The sequence below is a fragment of the Pseudophryne corroboree genome, chromosome 5, assembly GCF_028390025.1.
Source record: "Pseudophryne corroboree isolate aPseCor3 chromosome 5, aPseCor3.hap2, whole genome shotgun sequence".
Classification (NCBI taxonomy): domain Eukaryota; kingdom Metazoa; phylum Chordata; class Amphibia; order Anura; family Myobatrachidae; genus Pseudophryne; species Pseudophryne corroboree.
Window position 1 is genome coordinate 280,348,428 of NC_086448.1, and position 17,143 is coordinate 280,365,570.

Below are 17,143 nucleotides of genomic sequence, written 5' to 3' on the forward strand. Positions count from 1 at the left end.
GTTTTCTGGTAATTGCAGTGTTGCATGAACTTTACTTGTTAATGCTTACATTGTAAAACATTGCAATTATTCGCTTTAAAGATTTCTTCTCTGCATGCAGGATATCTCAAACTTGTTTCAACAGCCAGGGTTGCCTATGTATATGGTTTATCCATATATAAAATATTGCAAATTTTTATTGTGGCACAAATAAACTTAGATTTAACTCCTACATTAGGGGACAAAGGGGTGAATTAAATTAGACTGCAGAAAGCAAACTTGCCTAGTTAAAGTGACACACTTCGCCTTTATGTGCGGACCCAAGATTCACACAATTCAATTAGAAATGCCAATTCACACTACTCTCAGTGAGGTTGTGCAAATTTTGTTCAAAAAGCGAATTGGGAAAAGAGCATGAAAAAGCGGAGAGACGTTCCTGGACCCCAAAAAGTGACAACTTTGTTAGTAGGACCATATAGAAGGCTGTCAATTGACATAAGGAAAAGGTGTTAGGTGGCTGATTTGTGCAATATATAAATAAATATATATAGATACTATCGGCCCCAGTTCAGACGCTGTTACACACCGGTTACCCATAACCCTGGATCATCCTATTCAACATCTGACACAGATACAGGGGAAATACAACAGGAGGGCACACATTTTTCTCTGACGTCCTAGTGGATGCTGGGAACTCCGTAAGGACCATGGGGGATAGCGGCTCCGCAGGAGACTGGGCACAACTAAAGAAAGCTTTAGGACTACCTGGTGTGCACTGGCTCCTCCCACTATGACCCTCCTCCAGACCTGAGCAGCAATATTAAGACCTTGGCTGGCAAAAAAAAATCACAATATATAGTCCCAGAGGCTATATATGTGATAAATACCCCTGCCAGAATCCATAAAAAAGCGGGAGAAAAGTCAGCCGAAAAAGGGGCGGGGCTATCTCCCTCAGCACACTGGCGCCATTTTCTCTTCACAGTGCAGCTGGAAGACAGCTCCCCACGCTCTCCCTGTAGTTTTCAGGCTCAAAGGGTTAAAAAGAGAGGGGGGGCACTAAACTTAGGCGCAATATTGTTTATACAAGCAGCTATTGGGGAAAATTCACTCAGTTATAGTGTTAATCCCTACATTATATAGCGCTCTGGTGTGTGCTGGCATACTCTCTCTCTGTCTCCCCAAAGGGCTTTGTGGGGTCCTGTCCTCAGTAAGAGCATTCCCTGTGTGTGTGCGGTGTGTCGGTACGGCTGTGTCGACATGTTTGATGAGGAGGCTTATGTGGAGGCGGAGCAGATGCCGAAAAATGTGATGTCGCCCCTGTGGGGCCGACACCAGAGTGTATGGATAGGTGGAAGGTATTAACCGACAGTGTCAACTCCTTACATAAAAGGCTGGATGATGTAACAGCTGTGGGACAGCCGGCTTCTCAGCCCGCGCCTGCCCAGGCGTCTCAAAGGCCATCAGGGGCTCAAAAAACGCCCGTTACCTCAGATGGCAGACACAGATGTCGACACGGAGTCTGACTCCAGTGTCGACGAGGTTGAGACATATACACAATCCACTAGGAACATCCGTTGCATGATCCCGGCATTAAAAAAATGTGTTACACATTTCTGACATTAACCCAAGTACCACTAAAAGAGGGTTTTATGTTTGGGGAGGAAAAGCAGGCAGTGTTTTGTTCCCCCATCAGATGAGTGAATGAAGTGTGTGAAAAAGCGTGGGTTCCCCCGATAAGAAACTGGTAATTTCTAAAAAGTTACTGATGGCGTACCTTTTCCCGCCAGAGGATAGGTTACGCTGGGAGATATCCCCTAGGGTGGATAAGGCGCTCCCACGTTGTCAAAAAAGGTGGCACTGCCGTCTTAGGATACGGCCACTTTGAAGGTACCTGTTGATAAAAAGCAGGAGGCTATCCTGAAGTCTGTATTTACACACTCGGGTACTAGACTGAGACCTGCAATTACCTCAGCATGGATAGTGCTGCTGCAGCGTGGTCTGTGACCCTGTCAGACAGGGATACTATTTTACTAACATGAAGAGCATATTAAAGATGTCGTCTTATATATGAGGGATGCACAGAGGGATATTTTGCCGGCTGGCATCCTGAATTAATGCAATGTCCATTCTGCCAGGAAGGTATTAGAGACCCGGCACTGGACAGGTGATGCTGACTTTATAAGGCACATAGAGATTCTGCCTTATAAGAGTGAGGAATTGTTTGGGGATGGTCTCTGGGACCTCATATCCACAGCAACAGCTGGGAAGAAAAACTTTTTTACCTCAGGTTTTCCTCACAGCCTAAGAAAGCACTGTATTATCAGGTACAGTTCTTTCGGCTTCAGAAAAGCAAGCGGGTCAAAGGCGCTTCCTTTCTGCACAGAGACAAGGGAAGAGGGAAAAAGCTGCACCAGTCAGCCAGTTCCCAGGATCAAAATTCTTCCCCCGCTTCCTCTGAGTCCACCGCATGACGCGGGGGCTCCACAGGTGTAGCCAGGTGCGGTGGGGGGCGCATCTCGAGAACTTCAGCGTCCAGTGGGCTCGCTCACAGGTGGATCCCTGGGTTCTGCATGTAGTATCACAGGGATACAAGCTGGAGTACGAGGCGACTCCCTCTCGCCGTTACCTCAAATCAGCAAGCTGTACTTCCAGCAGGTGAAAATCAAGGTACCCCTCCTTCAGCAAGGCCGGGGTTACTATTCCACAATGTTGTGGTACCGAAACCAGACGGTTCGGTGAAACCCATTTTAAAATTGAAATCCTTGAACACTTATATACGAAGGTTCAAGTTAAAAATGAAATCGCTCAGGGCGGTTATTGCAAGCCTGGACGAGGGAGATCACATGGTATCTCTGGACATCAAGGATGCTTACCTGTATGTCCCCATTTACCATCCTCACCAGGAGTACCTCAGTTTTGTGGTACAGGTTTGTCGTTACCAATTCCAGACGTTCCACGGCATCGAGAGCATTTACCAAGGTAATGGCCGAAATGATGATACTCCTTCAAAAAAAGGGAGTTTTTAATCATCCCGTACTTGGACGATCTCCTGATAAAGGCTAGGTCCAAGGAGCAGTTATTGGTCGGGGTAGCACTATCTCGGGAAGTGCTACAACAGCACAGCTGGTTCCTACGACACGTCTACTGTTCCTGGGGATGGTTCTGGACACAGACCAGAAAAAAGGGTTTCTCCCGGAGGAGAAAGCCGAGGAGCTGTCATCTCTAGTCAGAGGCCTCCTGAAACCAAAACAGGTGTCGGTGCATCACTGCACGCGAGTCCTGGGAAAAATGGTAGCTTCCTACGAAGCAATGCCCTTCGGCAGGTTCCATGCAAGAGCTTTTCAGTGGGACCTGTTGGACAAGTGGTCCGGATCGCATCTTCAGATGCATCGGCTGATAACCCTGTCTCCAAGGACCAGGGTATCTCTACAGTGGTGACTGCAGGGTGCTCATCTTCGAGAGGGCCGCAGATTCGGCATACAGGACTGGGTTCTGGTGACCACGGATGCCAGCCTTCGAGGCTGGGGGGCAGTCACACAGGGAAAAAACTTCCAGGGACTATGGTCGAATCAGGAGATTTCCCTACACATAAACATTCTGGAACTGAGGGCCATTTACAATGCCCTAAGTCAAGCAAGACCCCTGCTTCAAAACCAGCCGGTACTGATTCAGTCAGACAACATCACGGCGGTCGCCCATGTAAACCAACAGGGCGGCACAAGAAGCAGGATGGCGATGGCAGAAGCCACAAGGATTCTCCGATGGGCGGAAAATCATGTGCTAGCACTGTCAGCAGTGTTCATTCCCGGAGTGGACAATTGGGAAGCAGATTTTCTCATCAGACACGATCTCCACCCGGGAGAGTGGGGACTTCATCCGAAAGTCTTCCAAATGATTGTACACCATTGGGAAAGGCCACAGGTGGACATGATGGCGTCCCGCCTCAACAAAAAGCTTAAAAGATATTGCGCCAGGTCAAGGGACCCTCAGGCGATAGCTGGCGACGCTCTGGTGACACCTTGGGTGTACCAGTCGGTGTATGTGTTCCCTCCTCTGCCTCTCGTACCTAAGGTACTGAGAATAATAAGAAGGAGAGGAGTAAGAACTATACTCGTGGTTCTGGATTGGCCAAGAAGAGCTTGGTACCCAGAACTTCAAGAAATGATCTCGGAGGACCCATGGTCTCTGCCGTTCAGACAGGACCTGCTGCAGCAGGGGCCTGGTCTGTTCCAAGACTTACCGCGGCTGCGTTTGGCGGCATGGCGGTTGAACGCCGGATCCTAAAGGAAAAAGGCATTCCGGAGGAAGTCATTCCTACGCTGATTGGGGCTAGGAAAGATGTGACCGCACAACATTATCACCGCATATGGTGAAAATATGTTGCTTGGTGTGAGGCCAGGAAGGCCCCAACAGAAGAATTTCAACTGGGTCGATTTCTGCACTTCCTACAGTCAGGAGTGACTATGGGCCTAAAATTGGCTTCCATTAAGGTCCAGATTTCGGCTCTGTACATTTTCTTCCAAAAAGAACTGGCTTCACTGCCTGAAGTTCAGACTTTTGTTAAGGTAGTGCTGCATACTCAGCCTCTTTTTGTGTCTCCGGTGGCACCTTGGGATCTCACCGTGGTGTTGAGTTTCCTAAAGTCACATTGGTTTGAGCCACTGAAAACCGTGGATTTAAAATATCTCACGTGGAAAGTGGTCATGTTGTTGGCCTTGGCTTCGGCCAGGCGTGTATCAGAATTGGCGGCTTTGTCATGTAAAAGCCCTTATCTGATTTTCCATATGGATAGGGCAGAATTGAGGACTCATCCCCAGTTTCTCCCTAAGGTGGTATCAGCGTTTCACTTGAACCAACCTATCGTAGTGCCTGCGGCTACTCGGTACTTGGAGGATTCCAAGTTACTGGACGTAGTCAGGGCCTTGAAAATTTAAGGTTTCCAGGACGGCTGGAGTCAGGAAAACTGACTCGCTATTTATCCTGTATGCACCCAACAAGCTGGGTGCTCCTGCTTCAAAGCAGACGATTGCTCGCTGGATTTGTAGCACAATTCAGCTTGCGCATTCTGCGGCTGGACTGCCGCATCCTAAATCAGTGAAAGCCCATTCCACGAGGAAGGTGGGCTCTTCTTGGGCGGCTGCCCGAGGGGGTCTCGGCTTTACAACTTTGCCGAGCTGCTACTTGGTCAGGGTCAAACACGTTTGCAAATTATACAAATTTGATACCCTGGCTGAGGAGGACCTTGAGTTCTCTCATTCGGTGCTGCAGAGTCATCCGCACTCTCCCGCCCGTTTGGGAGCTTTGGTATAATCCCCATGGTCCTTACGGAGTTCCCAGCATCCACTAGGACGTCAGAGAAAGTAAGATTTTACTCACCGGTAAATCTATTTCTCGTAGTCCGTAGTGGATGCTGGGCGCCCGTCCCAAGTGCGGACTGTCTGCAATACTTGTATATAGTTATTGCCTAACTAAAGGGTTATTGTTATGAGCCATCTGTTAGTGAGGCTCAGTTATATTTCATACTGTTAACTGGGTATAATATCACGAGTTATACGGTGTGATTGGTGTGGCTGGTATGAGTCTTACCCGGGATTCAAAATCCTTCCTTATTGTGTCAGCTCTTCCGGGCACAGTATCCTAACTGAGGTCTGGAGGAGGGTCATAGTGGGAGGAGCCAGTGCACACCAGGTAGTCCTAAAGCTTTCTTTAGTTGTGCCCTGTCTCCTGCGGAGCCGCTATTCCCCATGGTCCTTACGGAGTTCCCAGCATCCACTACGGACTACGAGAAATAGATTTACCGGTGAGTAAAATCTTATTTTTAGGCGCAGGCAACCCTATGTCCGCAGCACTGATAGAAGATCCAAGAGTCACCGGCCGCACACGAGGCGGGGTGGCCACCCGAAGAAGGGGACGAAGGCGATGACGGTAGATTGCGTGTTTAATTTGTCGGATTACCCATTAGGTGATTCTGAAATAGCACTTTTGTCGAAAGGTTTGACATTTGTTCCAACAACTAAGCATAGTAAATTCCAAAACACTGTTGAACTATATAGATTTAGTCGTAATCTTGGGTTAAAGGAATTTTTGGGTGACAGACCAGTGGACACCCATGCATCGGTGTTCAAGCCTAAGTCACAGTTTGACCCAATGTCTTCAAACGCCAGTATTAAAACGTTCACACGTATTGTCCAGAAGGACATTAATGATTGTCAGGTTCCAAAAATGTATGATAACTTGTCCACAGATGAGCTAAATGCCTTTAATAGACTACGAGATAATTCCAATATAGTTATCCGCCCAGCGGACAAGGGGGGAGCGGTGGTGGTCCAGAACTGGGCCGATTACGATAGTGAAATTCTGTCACAATTATCTGATCCTAATACTTACCTGAAATTAGACTATAACCCGGTAATAGGGATAAAATCCAAGGTTGATGATTCTCTGAAAAGAGGACTAGAGAGTGGATGGTTGGACCCAGAGTTATATGCTTATCTTACGGTTGATCACCCAAAATGCCCTATTATCTATACCCTCCCCAAGGTGCATAAAACCTTAAATAAGCCACCGGGGAGGCCCATTATAGCGGCAGAGGGGTCAGTGCTTCAACCGTTAGCCATTTACATCGATAGTATGCTCCAACCAATAGTACTAGAAAGCAAGTGTCATATTCGGGACTCTAATGACTTTCTTTAACTTATTCGAGCCTTCACTCTGCTAGATGAAATACTGGTATTGGCCACAATGGACGTGTGTTCCCTATACACAATTATTCCGCATGATCAAGGTCTGGAGGCAGTGAGCATTGCCCTACAAAGGTCTGTTAATCTTAAACAGCCCATTGAGTATATTTTAGAGTTGGTCAGGCTCGTTTTGAGTCTGAACCACTTTGCATATAAGGATTCATTCTTTATGCAGAAATCAGGGATGGCCATGGGCTCAAACCTGGCCCCATCATACGCCAATTTATATATGACACAATATGAAGAAACATATATCTATCCGAAATATGGTAAATTTATATGTTTGTATAAACGATTCATTGATGATGTGTTTATATTGTGGGCTGGCTCTGAACAGACTTTTGTCAATATGGTGGAGGATTTAAACCAGCTGGCGAATCCCGTTAGATTTACATACACTGTATCGACTGATGAGATCTGTTTCTTGGATATTAAGTTAGCAGTCCGAGAGGGGAGAATGGTGACCACACTCTTTCGGAAGGCCACTGATCGAAATACCACACTGTTGGCCAGTAGTCACCACCCCCCATCGTTAAAAGACAACTTGCCAGTATCTGAGTTCCTCAGGGTTATGCGTATTAACTCTGAGATAGGGGCAATGGATGCCCAGCTCGCAGAGATGACTGCCAGATTTATTGAGCGTGGTTATAAGCGTAGGGTCCTTAAGGGATGCCTAAGGAAGGCTACTATGATATTTAAAGGTGAGGTCAGGGCTAAACGAGCCAATACCAACAGAATTATATTTCCTACAACGTATAATGGTATGTCTGGCTGTGTTCAGAGATCCATTAATAAGCATTGGCCAATTGTGACCTCTGACACTACATTGCCTTTTACTAATATGCCTAGACCTATGATGGCGTTTGGTAGGGGACCGAATTTGAAACAGCTCCTGATGCGCCCTACTGTGTTTCCTGGTGACACCTCTGACAAGACCCTCATTATGAAAAAGAAACCTGGATGTTTCCCCTGTGGGGGATGTGTGACCTGTAGGTCCATGGTGGTGGGTACCAATGTGATACATCCTCAAACTGGGAAGAAAATACGGATCACATACCATCTGCATTGTCATCTTGATCACGTTATTTATATTTCTCTGACGTCCTAAGTGGATGCTGGGGACTCCGTCAGGACCATGGGGATTAGCGGCTCCGCAGGAGACAGGGCACAAAAGTAAAAGCTTTAGGACTAGGTGGTGTGCACTGGCTCCTCCTCCAAGCCTCAGTTAGGTTTTTGTGCCCGGCCGAGAAGGGTGCAATCTAGGTAGCTCTCCTGAGCTGCTTAGAATAAAAGTATAGACTTAGGTTTTTTTATTTTCAGTGAGTCCTGCTGGCAACAGGCTCACTGCATCGAGGGACTAAGGGGAGAAGAAGCGAACTCACCTGCGTGCAGAGTGGATTGGGCTTCTTGGCTACTGGACATTAGCTCCAGAGGGACGATCACAGGCCCAGCCATGGATGGGTCCCGGAGCCGCGCCGCCGGCCCCCTTACAGAGCCAGAAGAGTGAAGAGGTCCAGAAATCGGCGGCAGAAGGCATCTTGTCTTCAAGAAAGGTAGCGCACAGCACTGCAGCTGTGCGCCATTGCTCTCAGCACACTTCACACTCCGGTCACTGAGGGTGCAGGGCGCTGGGGGGGGCGCCCTGAGACGCAATGAAAAAACTATTTATGGTAAAAAATACATCACATATAGCTCCTGGGCTATATGGATGTATTTAACCCCTGCCATTTTACCTCATAAAAAGCGTGAGAAAGGCCGCCGTGAAGGGGGCGGAGCCTATCTCCTCAGCACACAAGCACCATTTTCCCTCACAGCTCCGCTGGAAGGACGTCTCCCTGACTCTCCCCTGCAGTCCTGCACTACAGAAACAGGGTAAAAAAGAGAGGGGGGGGGGCACTAATTTGGCATATAAAAACATATATAGCAGCTATAAGGGAGAAACACTTATTTATAAGGTTGTCCCTATACATATATAGCGCTCTGGTGTGTGCTGGCAAACTCTCCCTCTGTCTCCCCAAAGGGCTAGTGGGGTCCTGTCCTCTATCAGAGCATTCCCTGTGTGTGTGCTGTGTGTCGGTACGCGTGTGTCGACATGTATGAGGAGGAAAATGGTGTGGAGGCGGAGCAATTGCCTGTATTAGTGATGTCACCCCCTAGGGAGTCGACACCTGACTGGATGGTCTTTTATTTAAGGAATTACGTGATAGTGTCAGCACTTTACAAAAAACTGTTGACGACATGAGACAGCCGGCAAGTCAGTTAGTGCCTGTCCAGGCGTCTCAAACACCGTCAGGGGCTCTAAAGCGCCCATTGCCTCAGTCGGTCGACACAGACACGGACACTGACTCCAGTGTCGACGGTGAAGAAACAAACGTATTTTCCAGTAGGGCCACACGTTACATGATCACGGCAATGAAGGAGGCTTTGCATATTTCTGATACTACAAGTACCACAAAAAAGGGTATTATGTGGGGTGTGAAAAAACTACCCGTAGTTTTTCCTGAATCAGAAGAATTAAATGAAGTGTGTGATGATGCGTGGGTCTCCCCCGATAAAAAATTGCTGATATCGAAGAAATTATTGGCATTATACCCTTTCCCGCCAGAAGTTAGGGCGCGTTGGGAAACACCCCCTAGGGTGGATAAGGCACTCACACGCTTATCAAAACAAGTGGCGTTACCGTCTCCTGATACGGCCGCCCTCAAGGAGCCAGTTGATAGGAAGCTGGAAAATGTCCTAAAAAGTATATACACACATACTGGTGTTATACTGCGACCAGCGATTGCCTCAGCCTGGATGTGCAGCGCTGGGGTGGCGTGGTCGGAGTCCCTGACTGAAAATATTGATACCCTGGACAGGGACAGTATTTTATTGACTATAGAGCGTTTAAAAGATGCGTTTCTATATATGCGTGATGCACAGAGGGATATTTGCACCCTGGCATCAAGAGTAAGTGCGATGTCCATTTCTGCCAGAAGATGTTTATGGACACGACAGTGGTCAGGTGATGCGGATTCCAAACGGCATATGGAAGTATTGCCGTATAAAGGGGAGGAGTTATTTGGGGTCGGTCTTTCGGACCTGGTGGCCACGGCAACAGCTGGAAAATCCACCTTTTTACCCCAACTCACCTCTCAGCAGAAAAAGACACCGTCTTTTCAGCCTCAGTCCTTTCGTCCCCATAAGGGCAAGCGGGCAAAAGGCCAGTCATATCTGCCCCGGGGTAGAGGAAAGGGAAAAAGACTGCAGCAGACAGCCTCTTCCCAGGAACAGAAGCCCTCCACCGCTTCTGCCAAGTCCTCAGCATGACGCTGGGGCCTTACAAGCGGACTCAGGTGCGGTGGGGGGTCGTCTCAAGAGTTTCAGCGCGCAGTGGGCTCACTCGCAAGTGGACCCCTGGATCCTACAGGTAGTATCCCAGGGGTACAGATTGGAATTCGAGACGTCTCCCCCTCGCAGGTTCCTGAAGTCTGCTTTACCAACGTCTCCCTCCGACAGGGAGGCAGTATTGGAAGCAATTCACAAGCTGTATTCCCAGCAGGTGATAATCAAAGTACCCCTCCTACAACAGGGAAAGGGGTATTATTCCACACTATTTGTGGTACCGAAGCCAGACGGCTCGGTGAGACCTATTCTAAATCTGAAATCTTTGAACACTTACATACAAAGGTTCAAATTCAAGATGGAGTCACTCAGAGCAGTGATAGCGAACCTGGAAGAAGGGGACTATATGGTGTCCCTGGACATCAAGGATGCTTACCTTCATGTCCCAATTTGCCCTTCTCACCAAGGGTACCTCAGGTTCGTAGTACAGAACTGTCATTATCAGTTTCAGACGCTGCCGTTTGGATTGTCCACGGCACCCCGGGTCTTTACCAAGGTGATGGCCGAAATGATGATTCTTCTTCGAAGAAAAGGCGTCTTAATTATCCCTTACTTGGACGATCTCCTGATAAGGGCAAAGTCCAGGGAACAGTTGGAGGTCGGAGTAGCACTATCTCGGGTACTGCTACAACAGCACGGGTGGATTCTAAATATTCCAAAATCGCAGCTGATCCCGACGACACGTCTGCTGTTCCTAGGGATGATTCTGGACACAGTCCAGAAAAAGGTGTTTCTCCCGGAGGAGAAAGCCAGGGAGTTATCCGAGCTAGTCAGGAACCTCCTAAAACCAGGAAAAGTGTCAGTGCATCATTGCACAAGGGTCCTGGGAAAAATGGTGGCTTCTTACGAAGCGATTCCATTCGGCAGATTTCACGCAAGAACTTTTCAGTGGGATTTGCTGGACAAATGGTCCGGATCGCATCTTCAGATGCATCAGCGGATAACCCTGTCTCCGAGGACAAGGGTGTCTCTTCTGTGGTGGCTGCAGAGTGCTCATCTACTAGAGGGCCGCAGATTCGGCATTCAGGATTGGATCCTGGTGACCACGGATGCCAGCCTGAGAGGCTGGGGAGCAGTCACACAGGGAAGAAATTTCCAGGGAACGTGGTCAAGTCTAGAGACTTCTCTCCACATAAATATACTGGAGCTAAGGGCAATTTACAATGCTCTATGCCTAGCAAGACCTCTGCTTCAAGGTCAGCCGGTGCTGATCCAGTCGGACAACATCACGGCAGTCGCCCACGTAAACAGACAGGGCGGCACAAGAAGCAGGAGGGCAATGGCAGAAGCTGCAAGGATTCTTCGCTGGGCGGAAAATCATGTGATAGCACTGTCAGCAGTGTTCATTCCGGGAGTGGACAACTGGGAAGCAGACTTCCTCAGCAGGCACGACCTCCACCCGGGAGAGTGGGGACTTCACACGGAAGTCTTCCACATGATTGTGAACCGTTGGGAAAAACCAAAGGTGGACATGATGGCGTCCCGCCTCAACAAAAAACTGGACAGGTATTGCGCCAGGTCAAGGGACCCTCAGGCAATAGCTGTGGACGCTCTGGTAACACCGTGGGTGTACCAGTCAGTGTATGTGTTCCCTCCTCTTCCTCTCATACCCAAGGTACTGAGAATTATAAGACGGAGAGGAGTAAGAACTATACTCGTGGCTCCGGATTGGCCAAGGAGGACTTGGTACCCGGAACTTCAAGAGATGCTCACAGAGGACCCATGGCCTCTGCCGTTAAGAAGGGACTTGCTTCAGCAAGGACCCTGTCTGTTCCAAGACTTACCGCGGCTGCGTTTGACGGCATGGCGGTTGAACGCCGGATCCTAAGGGAAAAAGGCATTCCGGAAGAGGTCATACCTACCCTGGTCAAAGCCAGGAAGGAGGTGACCGCACAACATTATCACCGCATTTGGCGAAAATATGTTGCGTGGTGTGAGGCCAGGAAGGCCCCCACGGAGGAATTTCAACTCGGTCGATTCCTGCATTTCCTGCAAACAGGAGTGTCTATGGGCCTCAAATTGGGGTCCATTAAGGTTCAAATTTCGGCCCTGTCGATTTTCTTCCAGAAAGAATTGGCTTCAGTTCCTGAAGTCCAGACATTCGTCAAGGGAGTACTGCATATACAACCCCCTTTTGTGCCTCCAGTGGCACCGTGGGATCTCAACGTGGTTCTGGGATTCCTCAAATCACATTGGTTTGAACCGCTGAAATCTGTGGATTTGAAATATCTCAAATGGAAAGTGACCATGCTGTTGGCCCTGGCCTCGGCCAGGCGAGTGTCAGAATTGGCGGCTTTGTCTCACAAAAGCCCATATCTGATTTTCCATTCGGACAGGGCAGAACTGCGGACTTGTCCCCAGTTTCTCCCTAAGGTGGTGTCAGCGTTTCACCTGAACCAACCTATTGTGGTGCCTGCGGCTACTAGGGACTTGGAGGACTCCAAGTTGCTAGACGTGGTCAGGGCCCTGAAAATATATTTTTCCAGGACGGCTGGAGTCAGGAAAACTGACTCGCTGTTTATCCTGTATGCACCCAACAAGCTGGGTGCTCCTGCTTCTAAGCAGACGATTGCTCGTTGGATTTGTAGTACAATTCAGCTTGCACATTCTGTGGCAGGCCTGCCACAGCCAAAATCTGTAAATGCCCATTCCACAAGGAAGGTGGGCTCATCTTGGGCGGCTGCCCGAGGGGTCTCGGCTTTACAACTTTGCCGAGCTGCTACTTGGTCAGGGGCAAACACGTTTGCTAAATTCTACAAATTTGATACCCTGGCTGAGGAGGACCTGGAGTTCTCTCATTCGGTGCTGCAGAGTCATCCGCACTCTCCCGCCCGTTTGGGAGCTTTGGTATAATCCCCATGGTCCTGACGGAGTCCCCAGCATCCACTTAGGACGTCAGAGAAAATAAGAATTTACTTACCGATAATTCTATTTCTCGTAGTCCGTAGTGGATGCTGGGCGCCCATCCCAAGTGCGGATTGTCTGCAATACTTGTACATAGTTATTGTTAGAAAAATCGGGTTATTATTGTTGTGAGCCATCTTTTCAGAGGCTCCTCTGTTATCATGCTGTTAACTGGGTTCAGATCACAAGTTGTACAGTGTGATTGGTGTGGCTGGTATGAGTCTTACCCGGGATTCAAAATCTTTCCTTATTGTGTACGCTCGTCCGGGCACAGTATCCTAACTGAGGCTTGGAGGAGGGTCATGGGGGGAGGAGCCAGTGCACACCACCTAGTCCTAAAGCTTTTACTTTTGTGCCCTGTCTCCTGCGGAGCCGCTAATCCCCATGGTCCTGACGGAGTCCCCAGCATCCACTACGGACTACGAGAAATAGAATTATCGGTAAGTAAATTCTTATTATTAATCTGTCCCTGCGGTTTGTATTATGTGGGGCTCACCACTAGAGCCTTTAGAGATCGAATGGCCAACCACCGCACCTCCATACGTGCAGCTTTTGAAACTGGGTCCACTGACAAACCGGTAGCCCGACACTTCCTTGAGGATAGACATCAGGTCTCAAGTTTGAGGTGTAAATTGATAGACTGGGTCCCACCTAAACAGGATGGGGGAGACAGGGTGCTCGCGCATAAGCAGCGCGAGAGTTATTGGATTTACACCCTGGACACTGTCGCCCCCAAGGGTATGAATGAATATAACCCATTGAACTATCTTATCAAACGGTAAACTTATTTGGGGTTGCATCTGGCGTGTATATCACCCCTCTGGTCATATCTAGAAGTTACATTTTTGCACCCCAATGGGGGTTCCCATTATACTTATGTTGGTGTGGTCATTTTTATGTATTTAGATTGGTTGAAGGTGTCCCTGTGATTAGGGGATCTTCAATCAAGTGTTATGATCCTGCCTGGAGACGTTTGTCCCTCAGGCAGGATTTTGTGGTCCTGCCACTGGTCCTATTTTCAAGAACTTTTCATATGGTATTTAAGTGATCTAAAATGTGCATGTGGATATGTTATACCACTTATGTATTGATTTGTACATCTATCCTTACATTGTTTTACGTTATATTGCATGTATGATCTTTGTGTCACACCTCACAGAGAAATATGTATGGATCGAAACATATTAAGGATCTGGGGATGTTTTCTCCAGTATGGGGTTAGTGTTCTGATAGCATGTTTTTCATACATTTACGTGGGGGTGTGAAATTTTTCTCGATTGTAATATACTTTTTTTATGTGATGTATGGTTATCTGACTACATGCATGAATTGTTCCATGTAATATTTGGGATATTGTATTGATGACTATGTATTTAATATCAATTTGAAATGTTAATTAATTATTTTTTTAAGTATAGACACAGTGGGCAGGATTGACGTAGGGTACGTCCCACACTAAGTCCTCAGGTCCTATTGTTGCATGATGCTTGAACATTTAGTATGAGCATTATCTATATTTGTCATTTGTCTTTCATAATCGCTTTTTACTATTAATAAATATTTATTACTATTGAGAGCTACTAGAGCGCACACCAAGTTTAGCCCAGTGGGTATATTGTTAATGAGCCTTGCAGCAGTGTGGACTTTGTCCGTCAGGGTAGTTGTGGGTTTAACCCCGTGAGTGTAGTAAATGGAGACATTGGTTATTCAACTAGCATGAACCGATGCGTCTCACCTGTATGTGGTGGAACGCATGACACGCTTCCGGTCTGGAACGCATGACGTGTCCCGGACCGGGTTAGCGGAGTCACTTCCGGTCCGTGGAACGCAAAGCGCGCCCCGGACCGCTGTGTTCGGTGACTGAGCCTGGTATGCTGGAAGGCTGCAGGCTTGAGTGATAAGTGACACTGTATGGAGGTGGGGAGGCCAGTTCAGGTTTTACGTGTGTTATGTAGATACTGATTGTTTGATGTGTATAGTGAACGGAAGTGATGCTGTTTCTACTTCCGGGTGCTCGGGGTTATAACCCCCGGCGCTGAGACAGTGTTTGTGGAGCCATGTGCATTATGACAGCATGATATCGGCTATGTGAGTATTTGCACTCCAGTGGTTATCACTATTGTTTTAAGGTTACACTCCAGGTGGTTGACAGTAAATATGTATTGTTTTATACTCTAGTGATCTGTCTGACCTATTGGAATCAATTAAATAGACCGCTTGGACACAAATGTATATTGGAAAGATCACCTGGACATAGTGAGTAGTTAGAGGTTGTGATATCTGTGTACTGCTCTATTGTACATCTTTATAGTCAATGGCTTTGCTCCCCTTTTGTTTATAGGGAGAGCCGATCATATTAAGAAGTAACAAGCTGATAAATGTGGAGGCACGGCTACCAGAGTATGTGGTTACCTGTGTATTATTTTTCTTGAGTTAAACTAAGTGCTGTCTTTCTCCCTATACCTCTGATATTTTGTATACATTGACTTTAGATGCATTTTGGCCGCCCACCTGTTGATTGGACAGGTGCTATTTGGACATCTCCTAAAGAGATTGGTTTATGTAAGCCTTTTAGTTAATTGACTCCACATGGGTGGTCACTGAAGCATGTTTATATTTACCCACTGGGCTTAAGGTGTATTGGATTAGTGCACTTTGAGTGTGCTTTGGGTAATAAAGAAGTATTTATTTTGCAACAATGGGGCCTGGGAGGCACTGAGTGTGTCTTTATGTTTTCTATCTTTTCTAGATCTCTATTGATGTTGTAATATTTACATCTGTGAATTTTCTGAACCTTCACCGAATCTGCCTATCTTGAAAAAGACCCAGATATAGGGTCGAAACGTCGATCAAGGGCGAGTTGGTGTAACAGATGATCCAACAATTAAACTATGAAATAATTTTATGAGATATGACTTTATGTATGTCTTTTATTATTGTGAGTGCCCCTTCCACTTTGGTGGAATTCCAGTTTTATATATATATATATATATATATGGAACTAAATGAAAAATGCCAATAAAAGATAAACAAAAAAGTAGGAAAAAAATAGGGATTTCGGGTAATTTGAGGCCACTTTTTTTTTCTTTTCTTTTTAATCTAAAAAATGGTAAAAAGCAAGTTTTCATTAAAGTACTTTCTTTCATTTTCGGGTCTATAAACTAACAAAAAGCTTCATTTTGGGATAATTTGAGGCCATTCTTTGGCACCCCAAAAATGACATGTAATGATTGGCCCAATTTAGCTACTTGAAATCTTGCAGATGTCTAATTAGTTAGTCATTCGCATGGGGTATTAAAGGGCCTCTGAACAAGTCTGGACATTTTTACTTTAAAAAGGCAAATTTACTCATTTAATTCCCCCCAAATGGTCTTTGCAAACCAGTATATTATTTTAAACCCCATGCACCTTGGTTTGGGTTACAATCCTGCATATAATGTCACACTTTGAAACATAAAAAAGGCCTTAGAGCATGGGTGGCCAACCAGTTAGATGCAGAGAGCCAGAAAAGATCCTTAGTCAAGGGTAAGAGCTACTGTCATGCGTGTGAGAAAGGCGCACATGCAAAAATGGGGGCGTGGCCTAGTTGTCACTAAGCCATGCCCCATTTTTGTGCGCACACCTTTCGGTATGACGTTTGTACGAGTATGAACTTGTGTCATAACCCCATTTTTAGTCATTTTAGTTCATTGCCACAAACATAAAAATGCCAAAAAACGGGTGCCTCCACAGTGCCAGATAAATATATGTCCCCCCAGTGCCAGATACACATACCCCCCCAATGCCAGATACACATGCCCCCCCCCCCCCCAATGCCAGATACACATGCCCCCCCAGTGCCAGATACATATATGCCCCCCCAGTGCCAGATACATATATGCCCTACAGTACCAGATACATATATGCCCCACAGTGCCAGATTCATACATGCCCCACAGTACCAGATTCACATATGCCCCGCAGTGCCAGATACATGTATGCCCCTCAGTGCCAGATACGTGTATGCCCCACAGTGCCAGATACACATGTCCTTACAGTGCCAGATATGCCCCCAATGCCAGATACATATGCCCCCACAGTGCCAGATATGCCCCCAGTACAGATACACATGTCCCCACAGTGCCAAATATGCCCCC

At 47.1% G+C, this 17,143-nt stretch overlaps 1 protein-coding gene across 8 annotated transcripts in view; it reads left to right on the top strand.

The window, feature by feature from the left end:
* DNAJC13 (DnaJ heat shock protein family (Hsp40) member C13) overlaps positions 1 to 17,143 on the top strand; it is a 554,470-nt gene that overhangs the window by 211,529 nt on the left and 325,798 nt on the right. The window contains exon 1 of one of the 8 annotated variants that reach the window (XM_063922374.1): positions 15,551 to 15,569. The exons of the other annotated variants lie outside the window; for them this stretch is intronic. Coding sequence (XP_063778444.1) covers positions 15,568 to 15,569 — 2 coding nt within the window. The 5' untranslated portion in view covers positions 15,551 to 15,567. Of the gene's footprint in view, positions 1 to 15,550; positions 15,570 to 17,143 lie in introns of those variants that run through there. 8 annotated transcript variants of the gene reach the window in all.